This window comes from Hyperoodon ampullatus, assembly GCF_949752795.1.
Source record: "Hyperoodon ampullatus genome assembly, chromosome: 12".
Taxonomy (NCBI): Eukaryota; Metazoa; Chordata; class Mammalia; order Artiodactyla; family Ziphiidae; genus Hyperoodon; species Hyperoodon ampullatus.
In genome coordinates this window covers 20,962,303-20,985,204 of record NC_136925.1, presented here as the reverse complement: position 1 = coordinate 20,985,204, position 22,902 = coordinate 20,962,303, and the positions used below count along the sequence as shown (strand labels likewise).

Genomic DNA, 22,902 nt, shown 5'->3' with positions numbered 1-22,902 from the left:
CAAGCTACTAAAGATAGTGTCTGACAAATTCTTGGTTGCTTTTCTGCCAGTTGAATCTCTACAGTTAGGAAAAATGGTGATAGACACTGCTTCTCTGGACTTAATGCTGACTGATAAGAAACTGCTGGGTGGGACTTCCCTGGTGGCGCAGTGGTTAAGAACCCGCCTGCCAATGCACGGGACATGGATTCGAGCCCTGGTCCAGGAAGATCCCACATGCCGCGGAGCAACTAAGCCCGTGCACCACAACTACTGAAGCCCGCACGCCTAGGGCCCGTGCTCCACAACAAGAGAAGCCACCACAATGAGAAGCCCACACATCTCAAGGAAGAGTAGCCCCCACTTGCCGCAACTTAGAGAAAGCCCATGCATAGCCCCAGTGCAGCCAAAAGAAGAAAGAAACTGCTGGGTGATGAAGTGGAAGTGATGGAAACCTAGGAAAATGGCAACCATGTCGTTTTAGCATGAGCAATAACCAAACAGCATAGTTAAGAGACTTGAGCTCCGGTCTTGAATAAATCAAATTCAAAAAAATAAAACTTACAATTCCATAGCTAGTGGGAAGATGGGTTATGAGGGTAAGAGTTTCTTAAGAATGAGATTCTAATGAACAGTAAAGAAAGAAATCAGTGTTACTAATTAAGGGCATCTTCAATGAATTCTCATTTTATAGGAACATTTAAAAAAAAAATACAGTACACAAAACCAAGAGGAACCAACCAAGAGTTTTAGTAGCAAAAGACTGAAAACTCAGTGTAAGTGGAGGCTTGCAAAATTTAAAGGCCTTTAAAAGTATGTTTAGCTTCGGAAGAAAAGCGTATGCTTCTTCGGCTAGATGACATACTGTTAGATAGCAAGAAAATAAGAGTTACCCAAACCTAGTTTCCACTTTCTCTGTGAATAATGACTTTAAATGAATGAATGGGAACCGAAGTCCAAGACGTGGTTTGCTGTTGTGAGAGCACCTACCTAAATAAATTCAGAAGTATCTTGACCAAGAATAGTAGCAAATCAAGGTACTGATCACTGTACCTCTGAAGAATAATGGGGCATAGAAGCTATGCCAGAAAATTTGAATTGGGCAAATACCGTCCTGATTTTCAAAAAGGCAGAGGGAGAGAAAGCTGCAGAAATTATAAACAGCAGCCTGAGACCTGTAAGGCGGCCCAGTACACTCACCAAGAGCATAGACTCTGGAGCCATGCTGCCTGGGTCCAAGCAAGGTTGAGCCATTGCTAGCCTTCTTTGCCTATCAGTTTCCTCATAAGAAAATGGAAATAAAAATACATGCCTCGTATGGTGGCTGTGAGCATAAGTGAATTAATGTATTTTTGTAAAGCACTTAGAACACTGCTAGTATCCAGTATGACACGTGACTGCAGCTGCTGTTATTACTGAATACCAGCGAAATGCTACAACAGGTGACTTGGAGAACTTTTGAAGAAACCATCAAAAGTGTAATGGTCATCACAAGAAAATGGTGTGGCTTCCATAAGAATATGACTTACCAAATTTTCTTACTGAAAGAATTCTTAGTGCTGAGGGGAATTCCATAGAGATAATGTTTGGCAAGAAATCTGACAGATTTGCATAATATTTTTGTGAACAAGACAGAGGAATGTAGTGAGGATAACAGTAGTTCTATTCGCAGCTGAGTGAGTGCTCATATAGCAAAGTGCTAATTAACAGAATAAAACCAAGCTAGACCAGCAACCAATATCAACTAGCCAGGCATATGAATAAGCCGTCCTAGAAACAGATCCTCCAGGCCTAGGCAAGTCTTCAGTTGACTGCAGCCCTAGCTGATATCTTGACTGCAACCTTATGAGAGACCTCAAGCCAGAATGTCTAAAAGAGGCCAGCTCAGGCACCCTCTAATTCCTGACCCATAAAAACTGTGAGAGAGAATGTTTCTTAAGCAAGGGAAAAAAAAAAAAAAAAAGTCAAGCTAAAGAGAGTCTAGATGTATGGCCACAGAACTCTGGTCCTGTCCTGTCTAAAATTTTCAGTGAAGACCCAGAAGACATAGGTATCAAATCTGTAGAAAGCATAACATTCAAAGAAAAAGCTACTAATGGATAAGGACTGGAAAGTCCTCAAAGGCTTGAACAATAACCCAAAGCTAACAAGATGGGCTTAATAAACATAAACGCATTTTGCATTTTGGTTTAGAAGAAGCCCGTGGCACAAAACACATCTGAGACAAACTGTATTCGTGTGAAACAGCTACATGTGGTTGTATAATCAGTTACATAATGGATAGCCTCCTCCAGCCCAAAAAAAACCTAATATAACCTTATGCTGATTTAACAAGTCTCGGGTATTCGGAATAAAGGAGGTAATTAGCGAACTACACCTCACACCACGCAGTCATTATCTGGAGACAGCCTGAACTTTTAGGACACACTGAGGAAAAAGAACGGATAAATGCACCTAGAAAAGCAATAGGAGGCAATACTGGGGCACGAGCCAGGGATCATAAAGTCTCCAGAAGCCATATTATAGAAAGAAACAAGGTTGTCTCAGTGGGGGAGAAGAAAAGACACGGAGGGTGGAGATGCAGCATTGTTCTCAAACATTCAAAGGCTCATCGTATGGAGTTAGCAAGGATTTGAGTTATTCTGACAAGAACAAGGAACAATGAGAGGCAGTTACAGGAAGCTACATTCTGTTTAAAATATGAAAGAACTTTCTAGAGCTCCAAAAGTAAAATACTCTGCTTTAGCTTACTCAGCTTTTCACACATATTACCTAGGTGAGGTGACCCTTTTCTAAAGGTGTAGGGTGTTACTGGAAGTTCATATTTAACTTTTAAGTGTCTGCCTTGCTTTCCAAACAAATTCTTTACAGTTCTACATCTGATTATACGTGCAGTGCATAGTTGATCAGTGTTTTGAAATGTCACCGACAATATGAGCACATTTAAACATCATGTAAAGACAATACATATTAATTCAAAACTCACTTTCTGGGGAAAAATACTCTTCCACCACGTCAGAAAGTAACTACCTAAAAAGGAGCTTTCTCCTTTCACAAGCTCTGCGTACATCCCCAGCTGCCTTATACTCCTCAGAGCACCAGGTCTCTCATCTGCTGAGAGTTAAAGAAGAGTGTGCGGTTGCAGAGGGAAGCTCCCGACCTTCAGGTCCTTCACTGTAGTTCCACTTCCTACTTCTCTTTGGGAAAATAACCAATTAAAGCATACAATATATTAAAAAAAAATCAGGTATGTACCTTAACATTTAACTCTTCAACTAAAAGTTACAAGTAAAGGCACTTTTTGCCCTACTGTAGTTACTAGTTATTGGGGAAAACACTATTCTGTAAGCCCCGCTGCTGACAGTGGATGTATGTGCAAAATGATAAAAAATTTTGAGTTGCGGGAGAACATGAAAATTAGATGGAGAAAACTCTGCCCAGTATTTCTGAGAAAATGTCTAAAAGAGGCCTAGAAGTTGTGAACACAGACACCGTGTGGAAGTTGGCACAACTGAGTTACAGGTTAGCTGTTAACTGTGCAACTTTGGGTACGTGACTTCACCTCTTTGGACTTCAATTCTGTTATCCATAAAACTAAGGAGGTGCATTACATGGAGTTTGAGACACCATCCATCTCTAACGTAGTTTATGCATATTCTTCCTTCTCAAAAAGGAAGCCCGGAGGTATTACTCTCCTTGACAATAACATCACCCTAAGGGGAAAAAGGCGTATCTATATGGCAGAGGCTATGAATCATGCTCCATTCTTTTCCGTGTGACTGTGTGGAGGGCTCTGGACTCTGGAAAGTTCCCGTTTAGCTACAGTGAGCACTTAGCTTCTTACCACGACGCCCGTGGCCTGGGCTGGCCTCCACTGTACGAGGACGACTCCTCCACACAGCATAAAAACTGAAATCCACTGTAACCTGCTGAGCGTCCTGTTTAACATTAAAACGGTACATAGAGCAGTACAAGGAATCTTCAACTGGTACGTCACCTAACAACAGACAATGAACTCATCAGCTCGGTTAACGTTAGACTGACACAAATGTATTATTTCTGATATCATGAACAGAGCTGTAGAGAAAAATATTCGATAGTTTGATAAAGGGTTAGTAAAACATCTTTTCACCGTGAAAACACTTTTTAAGATTTTGCGCCTGCCATTATCAGCTACTTCACCTACCTGGTATACTGCTGCATCCAGATTGCTGAGAGCCAGGAAAGCCATGTTGTTCTGCACAGCATACACTAAGGAAGGCACGCTCAACTTCATCAGTTCCTTGGGGCTCCCCAAGACATTTTCTCTTAAAGATGCCTTGAATCTACCCAGATTACCAGTTTCTCTTTGAAAACAAAAAGGGGAAATGAGAAGGGATGAGGAAGAAAATGAAAGATCATCCTTTCTATTACATACTGTCACACATAGGATAGCTACATTGTGTTAAGTTCATTGATATAATTTAGCAAACTTATTTCTAGAATTTTTAACTAATTTTAGATTTATTAAAAGAAGCAAACCAGCAATGCATCCCCATAAAAGAAAAACAACTACAATCTTCATTTGGGAAAATATGACAATCAGGTTTACCATCCTCATCCTCTGGTCAAAGTTTCAGGGGCTTTTGAGTATATTAAACAATGAGAGTACCAGGAAACCAGAATTGCCGATATTACCTATAAAAAATTAATTTAATCCCTGCCACTTTAACTGTCATTGCATCAAGTTCACCCAGATTATTTTTTACATTAATCGGGTTGCATATACATTTTTTTAATTTTTAAAATTACAATAGATTTTAATTGCAAACAAAAGAAAAAAGCGTTAGTAGTTATAGAAGTTACTTGGCATAGGAATTGAGTGATGCAGGTCAGTATTATTTGTAAATTAGTTCCGTGTTTGTGCAATATGGTAGACAATAAATCTTTAAATAAGCATATTCTCATAAAATTCAAGTATGTATCTGTATAATTTTGCAGGAAATCTGAATAATTTACTAATATCAGTAAGGTAAACTGTACCTGTAACATACATAAAGCTTACTACTTGAGTACATATTGATTGATGCATGCTCTTAAGCATTCTTATTCTTCCTCAGGAGGAACTAGCTAATCTGGCTCATATTTCCCCCTGTTGTAAATGAGCTCATTTATTTCCTGAAAATACAAATCAAAGAACACTTTTATAAGCATTAACACCAAAAAAAAGTGCTACATCAAAAGGCTCCCAACTGCCCCTCACAAGGTCCTTAAAAGGACCACAATACTTTGTTGGGAAGATCGAGCTATTTCAACTCACAATGAGCCTCTATATTTTGGGTTAACATTAGAATCAACAGTCACTAATTGGATATTTTCATATTTAAATAGTGCAAAAATAATTACCCAAGTTCTGAGGAGGAGCAAAAAGTCCATAATGTCTAATTAACTACCTATGCCTTATCCACCGTAGAACACTCCAGCCCCCAAGAAGATTATTAAGACAGGAAATTTGGCCCAGGCCACAGAAACAGAAGATGCCCTTCTTAGTTACAGAGCTTACTTTGCTGCCAAAGCTACATGCACACAGCCTGGAGGGCGACTATACACTCCATGCAGAGGAGGGAGAGAATACCAGAAGATTACTGGGAAAGTCTGCATTGTAGAGTTTTCCAAAGAGCTGAAGGTTGGCCCTTTAAACATTTACGATTCTTTTTTTTAACACAAATCTAAGATGTTCTATATAACTCTCCACCTCTTAAAAGAGTATAAAGAATAATTTCTCAAAGTTTTCCCTCAATTATAAAATTGAAGAGAAAAAGATTAAAAAGAAGAATCACAGAGGTCCAACTCAACCATCTTAACAAGGTGATATAATTGAACATTTTCTTTATTGTCATAATTCTCACTAGGAAACACATGATGGCAGAGACATAAATCTTAACAGGCTGCGTGAAGTACAGGACACTGCTTTTACTGTATCATTACTTAATGCCCTTCCAAAATGCTGACTTCCATACTAATGTATCTTCAGAGTGGCTCCCTAAAGAACTACTGAGAGGGAGCCGGAGGAAGATGGCGGAAGAGTAAGACGCGGAGATCACCTTCCGCCCCACAGATACATCAGAAATTCATCTACACGTGGAACAACTCCAACAGAACACCTACTGAACGCTGACAGAAGACCTCAGACCCCCCAAAAGGCAAGAAACTCCCCACATACCTGGGTAGGTCAAAAGAAAAAAAGAATAAACAGAGACAATAGGATATGGACGGGACCTGCACCAGTGGGAGGGAGCCGTGAAGGAGGGAAGGTTTCTACACACTACAAGCCCCTTCGAGGGCGGAGACTGCAGGTGGCGGAGGGGGAAAGCTTCGGAGTAGCGGAGGAGAGCACAGCAACAGGGGTGTGGAGGGCAAAGCAGAGAGATTTTGGCACAGAGGATCGGTGCCCTTAGGCACACACCAGCCCGAGAGACTTGTCTGCTCGGCCGCCAGGGCGGGCGGGGCTGGGAGCTGAGGCTCGGGTATCGGCTTTCAGTCGGAGCGCAGGGAGAGGTCTGGGGCTGGCGGCAGGAAGAGACCCTGAAGGGGTTAGTGCTAGCCCGGAGGGAGTCCGGGGAAAGGGTCTTGAGCTACCGGAGAGGCAAGAGACTTTTTTCCCTTTTGTTGCCTGGTGCGCGAGGAGAGGGCATTCCCCTCCCTCCCCTCTGCCTGAGTGAGCCAGAGCCCCCGAATCAGCGGCCCCTTTAAACCCGTCCTGTCTGAGCGAAGAACGGACGCCCTCCGGCGACCTACGCGCAGAGGCGGGGCCAGGTCCAAGGCTGAGACCCGGGAGCTGTGAGAGCAGAGACAGGGAAATCTCTCTGTGCAGCCTCCGAGGCAGCGGATTAAAGCTCCACGGTCCATTTGATGTGCCCTGCGTCTGTGGAGTGCATGAATGGACAGCGAATCATCCCAAATTGAGGAAGTGGACCTTGAGGACAAGATTTAAGACTTTCCCCCCCTTTTTTTTTCCTCTTTTTACAACGAATTATCTCAAATTAAGGAGGTGGACTTAGCAAGATTTCAGACTTTTCGCCCTTTTCCTCTTTTTACAACGAATTATCCCAAATCGAGGAGGTGGACTTGGAGAGCAAGATTTTTGATTTTTCCCCCTGCTCTCTTTTTGTGAATGTGTATGTGTAATCTTCTGTGTAAGATTCTCTCTGTATAGCTTTGCTTCCACCATATGTCCCAGGGTTCTTTCGGTCCGTGTTTTTTTTCAATAATTACTTTTTAATTTTAATAACGCTACTATATTTCATACTTTATTCTATTTTACTTTACCTGCTCTTTCTTTTTTTCCTCCCTTCCCTTCCTCCCTCCCTCCCTCCGCTCCTCCTTTCCTTCTTTCTTTTTCTTTCCTCCATCCCTCCCTCCCTCCCACCCTTCTTCTTTCCACTTTCTTTTTCTTTCCTTCCTCCCTCCCTCCCTCCCTCCTGTCTTTCTTTCTTTCTTTCCTTCCTCCCTCCCTCCCTCTCTTCTTCCATTCACTCTTCCTTTTGCTTTCATTCCTCCCTCCCTCCCTCCTTTCTTTCCTTTCTTTCCATCCTTCCTCCCTCCCTCCTTTCTTTCTTTCTTCCTTCCTTCCTTCCTTACTTCCCTTCTTCCTTTCTTTCAATCTCTCTTTCTTTCTTCTACTAATTATTTCTTTCTACTTTTTCTCACTGTTATTCTGAGCTGGGTGGATGAAAGGCTCTTGGTGCTGCAGCCAGGAGTTAGTGCTGTGCCTCTGAAGTGGGAGAGCCAACTTCAGGACACGGGTCCACAAGAGACCTCCCAGCTCCACATAATATCAAGCAGCGAAAATCTCCCAGGGATCTCCATCTCAACACCAGCACCCAGCTTCAGTCAACGACCAGCAAGCTACAGTGCTGGTCACCCTATGCCAAGCAACTAGCAAGGCAGGAACACAACCCCACCCATTAGCAGAGAGGATACCTAAAAACATAATAAGGCCACAGGCACCCCAAAACACACCACCAGACGTGGACCTGTCCACCAGAAAGACAAGATCGAGCTTCAACCACCAGAACACAGGCATTAGTCCCCCCCACCAGGAAGCCTACACAACCTACTGAAACAACCTTAGCCACGGGGGACAGACACCAAAAACAACGGGAACTACGAATCTGCAGCCTGCAAAAAGGAGACCCCAAACACAGTAACATAAGCAAAATGAGAAAGCAGAAAAACACACAGCAGGTGAAGGAGCAAGATAAAAACCTACCAGACCTAACAAATGAAGAGGTAATAGGCAGTCTACCTGAAAAAGAATTCAGAATAATGATAGTAAAGCTGATCCAAGATTCTATTTCCCAGATCCAAAATCTTGGAAATAGAATAGACAATATGCAAGAAACAGTTAACAAGGACCTAGAAGAACTAAAGATGAATCAAGCATCGATTAAAAACACAATAAATGAAATGAAAAATACTCTAGATGGGATCAATAGCAGAATAACTGAGGCAGAAGAACGGATAAGTGAGGTGGAAGATAAAATAGTGGAAATAACTGATGCAGAGAAAAATAAAGAAAAAAGAATGAAAAGAACAGAGGACAGTCTCAGAGACCTCTGGGACAACATTAAACGCACCAACATTCGAATTATAGGGGTTCCAGAAGAAGAAGAGAAAAAGAAACGGACTGAGAAAATATTTGAAGAGATTATAGTTGAAAACTTCCCTAATATGGGAAAGGAAATAGTTAATCAAGTCCAGGAGGCACAGAGAGTCCCATACAGAATAAATCCAAGAAGAAATACGCCAAGACACATATTAATCAAACTGTCAAAAATTAAACACAAAGAAATCATATTAAAAGCAGCAAGGGAAAAACAACAAATAACACACAAGGGAATCCCCATCAGGTTAACAGCTGATCTCTCAGCAGAAACTCTACAAGCCAGAAGGCAGTGGCAGGACATAATTAAAGTGATGAAGGAGAGAAACCTGCAACCAAGATTACTCTACCCAGCAAGGATCTCATTCAGATTTGATGGAGAAATTAAAACCTTTACAGACAAGCAAAAGCTGAGAGAGTTCAGCACCACCAAACCAGCTTTACAACAAATGCTAAAGGAACTTCTCTAGGCAAGAAACACAACAGAAGGACTATACCTACAATAACGAACCCAAAGCCATTAAGGAAATGGGAATAGGAACATACATATCAATAATTACCTTAAATGTAAATGGACTAAATGCTCCCACCAAAAGACACAGAGTGGCTGAATGGATACAAAAACAAGACCCATATATATGCTGTCTACAAGAGACCCACTTCAGACCTAGAGACACATACAGATTGAAAGTAAGGGGATGGAAAAAGATATTCCATGCAAATGGAAATCAAAAGAAAGCTGGAGTAGCAATTCTTATATCAGACAAAATAGACTTTAAAATAAAGACTATTAGAAGAGACAAAGAAGGACGCTACATAACGATAAAGGGATCGATCCAAGAAGAAGATATAACAATTGTAAATATTTATGCACCCAACATAGGAGCACCTCAATACATAAGGCAAATACTAACAGCCATAAAAGGGGAAATCGACAGTAACACAATTATAGTAGGGGACTTTAACACCCCACTTTCACCAATGGACAGATCATCCAAAATGAAAATAAATAAGGAAACACAAGCTTTAAATGATACATTAAACAAGATGGACTTAATTGATATTTATAGGACATTCCACCCAAAAACAACAGAATACACATTTTTCTCAAGTGCTCATGGAACATTCTCCAGGATAGATCATATCTTGGGTCACAAATCAAGCCTTGGTAAATTTAAGAAAATTGAAATTGTATCAAGTATCTTTTCCGACCACAATGCTATGAGACTAGACATCAATTACAGGAAAAGATCTGTAAAAAATACAAACACATGGAGGCTAAACAATACACTACTCAATAATGAAGTGATCACTGAAGAAATCAAAGAGGAAATTAAGAAATACTTAGAAACAAATGACAATGGAGACACGACGACCCAAAACCTATGGGACGCAGCAAAAGCAGTTCTAAGGGGGAAGTTTATAGCAATACAATCCCACCTTAAGAAACAGGAAACATTTCGAGTAAACAACCTGACCCTGCACCTAAAGCAATTAGAGAAAGAAGAACAAAAAACCCCCAAAGTTAGCAGAAGGATAGAAATCATAAAGATCAGATCAGAAATAAATGAAAAAGAAATGAAGGAAACGATAGCAAAGATCAACCAAACTAAAAGCTGGTTCTTTGAGAAGATAAACAAAATTGACAAACCATTAGCCAGACTCATCAAGAAAAGAAGGGAGAAGACTCAAATCAGTAGAATTAGAAATGAAAAAGGAGAAGTAACAACTGACACTGCAGAAATACAAAAGATCATGAGAGATTACTATAAGCAACTCTATTCCAATAAAATGGACAACCTGGAAGAAATGGACAAATTCTTAGAAATGCACAACCTACCAAGACTGACTCAGGAAGAAATAGAAAATATGAATAGACCAATCACAAGCACTGAAATTGAAACTATGATTAAAAATCTTCCATCAAACAAAAGCCCAGGACCAGATGGCTTCACAGGCGAATTCTATCAAACATTTAGAGAAGAGCTAACACCCATCCTTCTCAAACTCTTCCAAACAATTTCAGAGGAAGGAACACTCCCAAACTCATTCTACGAGGCCACCATCACCTTGATACCAAAACCAGGCAAGGATGTCACAAAGAAAGAAAACTACAGGCCAATATCACTGATGAACATAGATGCAAAAATCCTCAACAAAATACTAGCAAACAGAATCCAACAGCACATTAAAAGGATCATACACCATGATCAAGTGGGGTTTATTCCAGGAATGCAAGGATTCTTCAATATACGCAAATCAATCAATGTGATACACCATATTAACAAGTTGAAGGAGAAAAACCATATGATCATCTCAATAGATGCAGAGAAAGCTTTCGACAAAATTCAACACCCATTTATGATAAAAACCCTGCAGAAAGTAGGCATAGAGGGAACATTCCTCAACATAATAAAGGCCATATATGACAAACCCACAGCCAACATTGTCCTCAATGGTGAAAAACTGAAACCATTTCCACTAAGATCAGGAACAAGACAAGGCTGCCCACTCTCACCACTCTTATTCAACATAGTTTTGGAAGTTTTAGCCACAGCAATCAGAGAAGAAAAAGAAATAAAAGGAATCCAAATTGGAAAAGAAGAAGTAAAGCTGTCACTGTTTGCAGATGACATGATACTATACATAGAGAATCCTAAAGATGCTACCGAAAAACTACTAGAGCTAATCAATGAATTTGGTAAAGTAGCAGGATACAAAATTAATGCACAGAAATCTCTGGCATTCCTGTACACTAATGATGAAAAATCTGAAAATGAAATCAAGAAAACACTCCCATTTACCATTGCAACAAAAAGAATAAAATATCTAGGAATAAACCTACCTAAGGAGACAAAAGACCTGTATGCAGAAAATTATAAGACACTGATGAAAGAAATTAAAGATGATACAAACAGATGGAGAGATATACCATGCTCCTGGATTGGAAGAATCAATATTGTGAAAATGACTCTACTACCCAAAGCAATCTACAGATTCAATGCAATCCCTATCAAACTACCACTGGCATTTTTCACAGAAGTAGAACAAAAAATTTCAAAATTTGTTTGGAAAAACAAAAGACCCCGAATAGCCAAAGCAATCTTGAGAACGAAAAACGGAGCTGGAGGAATCAGGCTGCCTGACTTCAGACTATACTACAAAGCTACAGTAATTAAGACAGTGTGGTACTGGCATAAAAACAGAAAGATAGATCAGTGGATCAGGATAGAAAGCCCAGAGATAAACCCACGCACATATGGCCAACTTATCTTTGATAAAGGAGGCAGGAATGTACAGTGGAGAAAGGACAGCCTCTTCAATAAGTGGTGCTGGGAAAACTGGACAGGGACATGTAAAAGTATGAGATTAGATCATTCCCTAACACCATACACAAAAATAAGCTCAAAATGGATTAAAGACCTAAATGTAAGGCCAGAAACTATCAAACTCTTAGAGGAAAACATAGGTAGAACACTCTATGACATAAATCACAGCAAGATCCTTTTGGACCCACCTCCTAGAGAAATGGAAATAAAAACAAAGATAAACAAATGGGACCTAATGAAACTTCAAAGCTTTTGCACAGCAAAGGAAACCATAAACAAGACCAAAAGACAACCCTCAGAATGGGAGAAAATATTTGCAAATGAAGCAACTGACAAAGGATTAATCTCCAAAATTTATAAACAGCTCATGCAGCTCAATAGCAAAAAAACAAACAACCCAATCCAAAAATGGGCAGAAGACTTAAATAGGCATTTCTCCAAAGAAGATATACAGACTGCCAACAAACACATGAAAGAATGCTCAACATCATTAATCATTAGAGAAATGCAAATCAAAACTACAATGAGATATCATCTCACACCAGTCAGAATGGCCATCATCAAGAAATCTAGAAACAATAAATGCTGGAGAGGGTGTGGAGAAAAGGGAACACTCTTGCACTGCTGGTGGGAATGTGAATTGGTACAGCCACTATGGAGAACAGTATGGAGGTTCCTTAAAAAACTAAAAATAGAACTACCATATGACCCAGCAATCCCACTACTAGGCATATACCCTGAGAAAACCATAATTCAAAAAGAGACATGTACCAAAATGTTCATTGCAGCTCTATTCACAATAGCCCGGAGCTGGAAACAACCTAAGTGTCCATCATCGGATGAATGGATGAAGAAGATGTGGCACATATATACAATGGAATATTACTCAGCCATAAAAAGAAACGAAACTGAGCTATTTGTAATGAGGTGGATAGACCTAGAGTCTGTCATACAGAGTGAAGTAAGTCAGAAAGAGAAAGACAAATACCGTATGCTAACACATATATATGGAATTTAAAAAAAAAAAAAATGTCATGAAGAACCTAGGGGTAAAACGGGAATAAAGACACAGACCTACTTGAGAATGGACTTGAGGATATGGGGAAGGGGAAGGGTAAGCTGTGACAAAGGGAAAGAGAGGCATGGACATATATACACTACCAAACGTAAGGTAGATAGATAGTGGGAAGCAGCCGCAGAGCACAGGGAGATCAGCTCGGTGCTTTGTGACCGCCTGGAGGGGTGGGATGGGGAGGGTGGGAGGGAGGGAGATGCATGAGGGAGGGGATGTGGGAACAGATGTATATGTATGACTGATTCACTTTGTTATAAAGCAGAAACTAATAAAAAAATAAATAAATAAATAAATAAATAAATTAAAAAAAAAAAAAAAGAACTACTGAGAGGTACCTGTTTGTACCCATCTTTCACAGTCCACCTCCTTCCATGTCCATTTATCTCCCACATACGATTCCTCAAGCTCTAGTTTAGTAGCCACTTATCCCTTCCCTAATCCCTAGTTATGGGCAATGCCATCTTACCTCCACTCCTTAGAGATATTCTAAACCCTCAATGGTATCAAATGAATTTCTGCCTATCCAGAGAACAGAGCTGATCTCTTTATCACTGGCTCTCTTTGCTCTGCTAGAATACAGGCTGCTTAAAGATCTAACAGCTTCTATTAACCACCATGGCTGTACCAATAATCAAGGCTGCTGTGGTCCCTTTTCTCCCTGTCACTCTTCTCTTATCTCTTCTCCCACACTTTTCAGCTTTCACATCAAATGAAGGACCTGTGAGACATCACCAGCCAATATGAGTACTCCTTTCCTTCAACATGAAAATCCAGTAGAGTACAGTGTGTCCAGATTAACCTTCAGGTCTTTGGCTCTTCTGGCTATATCCTTTTTATTGGATACTTAGGAACTATTACTTCTCCACTGCCAGGAAGACTTTACTATCTTTTTCTGCTTCCTTAATGCAGATATTAGAGAAGCCAAGGTATACCAGAATGCTAACTACTGGGAAGCTCAAGCTTCACTATGGTACCTTAGAATTATACCAATATTATATAATTATAACAAGATATTTTGAAATAAGTTACAAAAAATAGCAGAGAATGCCAAAAAAAAATTTAAAAGAAAACAAAACCTCAAAATAATTAATGATTTTAGAAAGTAGAATAAAGAGATTTAGGAGGTATAAGAAAGAATATAGGGGAATGTTACCACACAATGTTTTAAAAGAGGAGATAAATTATTTCGGTATTAGATTATATCTTGCTTCATTTAATATATTTAATAAGAATACAGCTCTAAGGGGGGAAGATGGCGGAAGAGTAAGACGTGGATATCACCTTCCTCCCCACAGATACATCAGAAATACATCTACACGTGGAACAACTCCTACAGAACACCTACTGAACGCTGACAGAAGACCTCAGACCTCCCAAAAGGCAAGAAGCTCCCCACGTCCCTGGGTAGGGCAAAAGAAAACAGAATAAACAGAGACAAAAGAATAGGGACGGGACCTGCACCAGTGGGAGGGAGCCGTGAAGGAGGAAAGGTTTCCACACACTAGAAGCCCCTTCGTGGGCGGAGACTGTGGGTGGCGGAGGGGGAAAGATTCGGAGCCACGGAGGAGAGCGCAGCAAAAGGGGTGCGGAGGACGAAGCGGAGAGATTCCTGCACAGAGGATCGGTGCCGACCTGCACTCACCAGCCCGAGAGGCTTGTCTGCTCACCCGCTGGGGCGGACGGGGCTGGGAGCTGAGGCTCGGACTTCGGTCGGAGCACAAGGAGAGGACTGGGGTTGGCGGAGTGAACACAGCCTAAAGGGGTTAGTGCACCACAGCTAGCCGGGAGGGAGTCCGGGAAAAAGGTCTGGACCTGCCGAAGAGGCAAGAGACTTTTTCTTCCCTCTTTGTTTCCTGGTGCGCAAGGAGAGGGGATTAAAGGAGCTCCAGAGATGGGCGGGAGCCGCGGCTAACAGCGTGGACCCCAGAGACGGGCATGAGACGCTAAGGCTGCTGCTGCCACCGCCAAGAAGCCTGTGAGCAAGCACAGGTCACTATCCACAACCCCCTTCCGGGCGTGCAGCCCGCCACGGCCAGGATCCCCGGGATCCAGGGACAACTTCCCCGGGAGAACGCACGGCGCGCCTCAGGCTGGTGCAACGTCACGCCGGCCTCTGCCGCCGCAGGCTCGCCCCACACTCCGTACCCCTCCCTCCCCCTGGCCTGAGTGAACCAGAGGCCCTGAATCAGCGGCTCCTTTAACCCCGTCCTGTCTGAGTGAAGAAGAGATGCCCTCCGGCGACCTACATGCAGAGGCGGGGCCAAATCCAAAGCTGAAACCTGGGAGCTGTGCCAACAAAGAAGAGAAAGGGAAATCTCTCCCAGTAGCCTCAGGAGCAGTGGATTAAATCTCCACAATCAACTTGATGTACCCGGCATCTGTGGAATACCTGAATAGACAACGAATAATCCCAAACTGAGGAGGTGGTCTTTGAGAGCAAGATTTATTATTTTTCCCTTTTTCCTCTTTTTGTGAGTGTGTATGTGTATGCTTCTGTGTGAGATTTTCTCTGTATAGCTTTGCTTTCACCATTTATCCTAGGATTCTATCCGTCCGGTTTTTTTTAACTTTAAAAAATTTTTTTTAATAATTATTTTTTTATCTTAATAACTTTATTTTACCTTACCTTATTTTCTTTTCTTTTATCCCCTCCCTCCCTCTCTCCCTCTCCCCCCCCCTTTCTTTCTTTCTTTTTCTCCCTTTTAATCTGAGCGTGTGGGTGAAAGGCTCTTGGTGCTGCAGCCAGGAGTCAGTGCTGTTCCTCTGAGGTGGGAGAGCCAACTTCAGGACACTGGTCCACAAGAGACCTCCCAGCTCCATGTAATACCAAACGGCAAAATCTCCCAGAGATTTCCATCTCAACAGCAACACCCAGCTTCACTCAAGGACCAGCAAGCTACAGTGCTGGACACCCTATGCCAAACAACTAGCAAGACAGGAATACAAACCCACCCATTAGCAGAGAGGCTGCCTAAAATCATAATAAGTCCACAGACACCCCAAAACACACCACCAGACGTGGAACTACCCACCAGAAAGACAAGATCCAGCCTCATCCACCAGAAAACAGGCACTAGTCCCCTCCACCAGGAACCCTACAAAACCCACCGAACCAACTTTAGCCACTGGGGACAGACAGCAAAAACAACGGGAACTACGAACCTGCAGCCTGCAAAAAGGAGACCCCAAACACACGAAGATAAGCAAAATGAGAAGACAGAAAAACACACAGCACATGAATGAGCAAGGTAAAAACCTACCACAACTAAAAAATGAAGAGGAAATAGGCAGTCTACCTGAAAAAGAATTCAGGATAATGATAGTAAAGATGATCCAAAATCTTCGAAACAGAATAGCGAAAATGCAAGAAACATTTCACAAGGACCTAGAAGAACTAAAGATGAAACAAGCAATGATGAACAACACAATAAATGAAATTAAAAATACTCTAGAAGGGATCAATAGCAGAATAACTGAGGCAGGAGAAACGATAAGTGACCTGGAAGATAAAATAGTGGAAATAACTACTATAGAGCAGAATAAAGAAAAAAGAACAAAAAGAACTGAGGACAGTCTCACTGACCTCTGGGACAACATTAAACACACCAACATTCGAATTATAGGGGTTCCAGAAGAAGAAGAGAAAAAGAAAGGGACTGAGAAAATATTTGAAGAGATTATAGTTGAAAACTTCCCTAATATGGGAAAGGAAATAGTTAATCAAGTCCAGGAGGCACAGAGAGTCCCATACAGGATAAATCCAAGGAGAAACACGCCAAGACACATATTAATCAAACTGTCAAAAATTAAACACACAGAAAACATATTAAAAGCAGCAAGGGAAAAACAACAAATAACACACAAGGGAATCCCCATAAGGTTAACAGCTGATCTTTCAGCAGAAACTCTGCAAGCCAGAAGGGACTGGCAGGACATATTTAAAGTGATGAAGGAGAAAAACCTGCAGCCAAGATTACTCTACCCAGCAAGGATCTCATTCAGATTGGATGGAGAAATTAAAACCTTTACAGACAAGTAAAAATCTGAGAGAGTTCAGCACCACCAAAACAGCTTTACAACAAATGCTAAAGGAACTTCTCTAGGCAAGAAACACAGGAGAAGGTAAAGACCTACAATAACAAACCCAAAACAATTAAGAAAATGGGAATAGAAACATACATATCAATAATTACCTTAAATGTAAATGGACTAAATGCTCCCACCAAAAGACACAGATTGGCTGAATGGATACAAAAACAAGACCCATATATATGCTGTCTACAAGAGACCCACTTCAGACCTAGAGACACATACAGACTGAAAGTGAGGGGATGGAAAAAGATATTCCATGCAAATGGAAACCAAAATAAAGCTGGAGTAGCAATTCTCATATCAGACAAAATAGACTTTAAAATAAAGACTATTAGAAGAGACAAAGAAGGACAATACATAATGATCAAGGGATCGATCCAAGAAGAAGATATAACAATTGTAAATATTTATGCACCCAACATAGGAGCACCTCAATACATAAGGCAAATACTAACAGCCATAAAAGGGGAAATCGACAGTAACACATTCATAGTAGGGGACTTTAACATCCCACTTTCACCAATGGACAGATCATCCAAAATGAAAATAAATAAGGAAACACAAGCTTTAAATGATACATTAAACAAGATGGACTTAATTGATATTTATAGGACATTCTATCCAAAAACAACAGAATACACATTTTTCTCAAGTGCACATGGAACATTCTCCAGGATAGATCATATCGTGGGTCACAAATCAATCTTTGGTAAATTTAAGAAAATTGAAATTGTATCAAGTATCTTTTCCGACCACAACGCTATGAGACTAGATATCAATTACAAGAAAAGATCTGTAAAAAATACAAGCACATGGAGGCTAAGCAATACACTACTTAATAACGAAGTGATCACTGAAGAAATCAGAGGAAATCAAAAACTACCTAGAAACAAATGAGACAACGGAGACACGACGACCCAAAACCTATGGGATGCAGCAAAAGCAGTTCTAAGAGGGAAGTTTATAGCAATACAATCCTACCTTAAGAAACAGGAAACATCTCGAATACACAACCTAAACTTCCACCTAAAACAATTAGAGAAAGAAGAACCAAAAAAACCCCAAAGTTAGCAGAAGGAAAGAAATCATAAAGATCAGATCAGAAATAAATGAAAAAGAAATGAAGGAAACAATAGCAAAGATCAATAAAACTAAAAGCTGGTTCTTTGAGAAGATAAACAAAATTGATAAACCATTAGCCAGACTCATCAAGAAAAAAAGGGAGGGCTTCCCTGGTGGCGCAGTGGTTGGGAGTCCGTCTGCCGATGCAGGGGACGCGGTTTCGTGCCCCGGTCCGGGAGAATCCCACATGCTGTGGAGCGGCTGGGCCCGTAAGTCATGGCCGCTGAGCCTGAGCGTCCGGAGCCTGTGCTCCACAACGGGCGAGGCCACAGCAGTGAGAGGTCCGCGTACCGCAAAAACAAAAAAAAACAAAAAAGAAAAAAAGGGAGAAGACTCAAATCAATACAAATCAATAGAATAAGAAATGAAAAAGAAGTAACAACTGACACTGCAGAAATACAAAAGATCATGAGAGGTTACTACAAGCAACTCTGCCAATAAAATGGACAACCTGGAAGAAGTGGACAAATTCTTAGAAATACACAACCTGCCAAGACTGAATCAGGAAGAAATAGAAAATAGAACAGACCAATCATAAGCACTGAAGTTGACACTGTGATTAAAAATCTTCCAACAAACAAAAGCCCAGGACTAGATGGCTTCACAGGCTAATTCTATCAAACATTTAGAGAAGAGCTAACACCTATCTTTCTCAAACTCTTCCAAAATATAGCAGAGGGAGGAACACTCCCAAACTCATTCTACAAGGCCACCATCACCTTGATACCAAAACCAGACAAGGATGTCACAAAGAAAGAAAACTACAGGCCAATATCACTGATGAACATAGATGCAAAACTCCTCAAGAAAATACTAGCAAACAGAATCCAACAGCACATTAAAAGGATCATACACCATGATCAAGTGGGGTTTATTCCAGGAATGCAAGGATTCTTCAATATACGCAAATCAATCAATGTGATACACCATATTAACAAATTGAAGGAAAAAAACCATATGGTCATCTCAATAGATGCAGAGAAAGCTTTCAACAAAATTCAACACCCATTTATGATAAAAACCTTCCAGAAGGTAGGCATAGAGGGAACTTGCCTCAACATAATAAAGGCCATTTATGACAAACCCACAGCCAACATCATCCTTAATGGTGAAAAACTGAAAGCATTTCCACTAAGATCAAGAACAAGACAAGGTTGCCCACTCTCACCACTCTTATTCAACATAGTTTTGGAAGTTTTAGCCACAGCAATCAGAGAAGAAAAGGAAATAAAAGGAATCCAAATCGGAAGAGAAGAAGTAAAGCTCTCACTGTTTGCAGATGACATGATACTATACATAGAGAATCCTAAAGATGTTACCAGAAAACTACTAGAGCTAATCAATGAATTTGGTAAAGTAGCAGGATACAAAATTAATGCACAGAAATCTCTGGCATTCCTGTACACTAATGATGAAAAATCTGAAAGTGAAATCAAGAAAACACTCCCATTTACCATTGCAACAAAAAGAATAAAATATCTAGGAATAAACCTACCTAAGGAGACAAAAGACCTGTATGCAGAAAATTATAAGACACTGATGAAAGAAATTAAAGATGATACAAATAGATGGAGAGATATACCATGTTCTTGGATTGGAAGAATCAACATTGTAAAAATGACTGTACTACCCGAAGCAATCTACAGATTCAATGCAATTCCTATCAAACTACCACTGGCATTTTTCACAGCACTAGAACAAAAAATTTCACAATTTGTACGGAAACACAAAAGACCCCGAATAGCCAAAGCAATCTTGAGAATGAAAAACGGAGCTGGAGGAATCAGGCTCCCTGACTTCAGACTATACTACAAAGCTACAGTAATCAAGACAGTATGGTACTGGCACAAAAACAGAAAGACAGATCAATGGAACAGGACAGAAAGCCCAGAGATAAACCCACGCACATATGGTCAACTTATCTTTGATAAAGGAGGCAGGAATGTACAGTGGAGAAAGGACAGACTCTTCAATAAGTGATGCCGGGAAAACTGGACAGGTGGTATATGTAAAAGTATGAGATTAGATCACTCCCTAACACCATACACAAAAATAAGCTCAAAATGGATTAAAGACCTAAATGTAAGGCCAGAAACTATCAAACTGTTAGAGGAAAACATAGGCAGAACACTCTATGACATAAATCACAGCAAGATCCTTTTTGACTCACCTCCTAGAGAAATGGAAATAAAAACAAAGATAAACACATGGGACCTAATGAAACTTCAAAGCTTTTGCACAGCAAAGGAAACCATAAACAAGACCAAAAGACAACCCTCAGAATGGGAGAAAATATTTGCAAATGAAGCAACTGACAAAGGATTAATCTCCAAAATTTACAAGCAGCTCATGCAGCTCAATAACAAAAAAACAAACAACCCAATCCAAAAATGGGCAGAAGACTTAAATAGACATTTCTCCAAAGAAGATATACAGACTGCCAACAAACACATGAAAGAATGCTCAATATCATTAATCATTAGAGAAATGCAAATCAAAACTACAATGAGATATCATCTCACACCAGTCAGAATAGCCATCATCAAAAAATCTAGAAACAATAAATGCTGGAGAGGGTGTGGAGAAAAGGGAACACTCCTTGCACTGCTGGTGAGAATGTGAATTGGTATAGCCACTATGGAGAACAGTATGGAGGTTCCTTAAAAAACTACAAATAGAACTACCATATAACCCAGCAATCCCACTACTGGGCATATACCCTGAGAAAACCATAATTCCGAAAGAGTCACGTTCCAAAATTTTCATTGCAGCTCTATTTACAATAGCCTGGAGATGGAAGCAACCTAAGTGTCCATCATCGGATGAATGGATAAAGAAGATGTGGCACATATATACAATGGAATATTACTTAGCCATAAAAAGAAACGAAATTGAGCTACTGTAGTGAGTTGGATAGACCTAGAGTCTGTCATACAGAGTGGAGTAAGTCAGAAAGAGAAAGACAAATACCGTATGCTAACACATATATATGGAATTAAAAAAAAAATGTCATGAAGAACCTAGGGGTAAAACGGGAATAAAGACACAGACCTACTTGAGAATGGACTTGAGGATATGGGGAGGGGGAAGGGTAAGCTGTGATAAAGCGAGAGAGTGGCATGGACATATATACACTACCAAACGTAAAACAGATAGCTAGTCGGAAGCAGCCGCATAGCACAGGGAGATCAGCTCGGTGCTTTGTGACCACCTAGAGGGGTGGGATAGGGATGGTGGGAGGGAGGGAGACACAAGAGGGAAGAGATATGGGAACATATGTATATGTATGTGTATATGTATAACTGATTCACTTTGTTATAAAACAGAAACTAACACACCATTTTAAAGCAATTATACTCCAATAAATATGTAAAAAAAAAGAATACAGCTCTAAAACTTACAGTTTTACTCACTAAATTAAAAAAAAATAATAGCAATATATCTTCCAGAAAACCCTAGTAATCATCTATCCTTTTGTTTTACTGTTAAGTAGACAAAGATAAATGATCAATTCTAAATATACTACAGCCTTGAATAGTGCTCTCTGGATACTAAAAAAACATAAAAACCAAAGACCAATTTTTCTTCCATTTTCCTGCTCTGATATTTTCTGGAAATGACATCCCAAGCACTTTAATGAGTACCTTTTGTTAAAAACATTTATTCAATTTAATTATATAAATGACATTGTGAGATAAGAGAAAGCATGTGTATAATCAAAAGCATACACTAATTTTTTTAGATATAGTCTGTCCCATTATAAATTTACTGTTTGATTTTTATCACTGGAATAGAATCCATGTGCAACCTGTTGTTACCTCAAGGAATGCTGAAGCTCCATGTTGATTGCAGAGTGATTCCACTGCCGCCACCCCCCCTAAATTTCCAATCAACCATCTGAAACCAATTCTTTCTGATCTATGTTTGGTCAGAAGTAGGCCTCATTCTTCCAGCTCCTGATCTAACGAGAACTACTAAGAGGCCTGAAATCCTTGGCTAGGTTACCAAGGCACTGTGCAAAATGGAATAATACAGCAGAAGTTACTCATGAGTTTACGAAATCTAAATTTCCCTTACAAATTTCTTTCTTTTTTTTTTTTTTTTTTTTTTGCAGTACGCGAGCCTGTCACTGTTGTGGCCTCTCCCGCTGCGGAGCACAGGCTCTGGACGCGCAGGCTCAGCGGCCATGGCTCACGGGCCCAGCCGCTCCGCAGCATGTGGGATCTTCCCGGACCGGGACATGAACTCGTGTCCCCTGCATCGGCAGGCGGGCTCTCAACCACTGCACCACCAGGGAAGCCCTCCCTTACAAATTTCTTATCATCTGCAAAGTTAATTAAAATTAACTCGCATAAAAGATTTTGGGGAGCTAGGTATAAAAACCAATAATGAGGTCATTTGAGGACAAAAATACCCATCATATGAGGTACATGACTTTTACTTCCTCCCCATGACCGTAAACCCCTTATAGCATTGAGTACAAAGAGGCAGTCAAAATGTGAACTCAGCAAGAAAAACAGAATAGGGCTGGATAATCTATGACATAAGTATCTGACAGCTTCATTCATTATTCTAGATAATACTATGAAATAGTAAAATAATTTTCTCCAGTCTTATCTGGATAAGTAGTACAAAGATTTAAGATGCATTTGGTTTATTAT

General features: G+C 40.4%; 1 protein-coding gene across 2 annotated transcripts in view; it reads right to left on the bottom strand.

The window, feature by feature from the left end:
* The window catches only part of SLC35A1 (solute carrier family 35 member A1), a gene marked incomplete at both ends in the record, with an annotated part of 43,845 nt that overhangs the window by 6,140 nt on the left and 14,803 nt on the right, over window positions 1-22,902 (bottom strand). For both annotated transcript variants that reach the window (XM_079716455.1, XM_079716454.1), the window contains 2 exons: window positions 3,824-3,976; window positions 4,166-4,325. In XM_079716455.1, coding sequence (XP_079572581.1) covers window positions 3,824-3,976; window positions 4,166-4,325 — 313 coding nt within the window. The remainder of the gene's footprint in view (window positions 1-3,823; window positions 3,977-4,165; window positions 4,326-22,902) is intronic.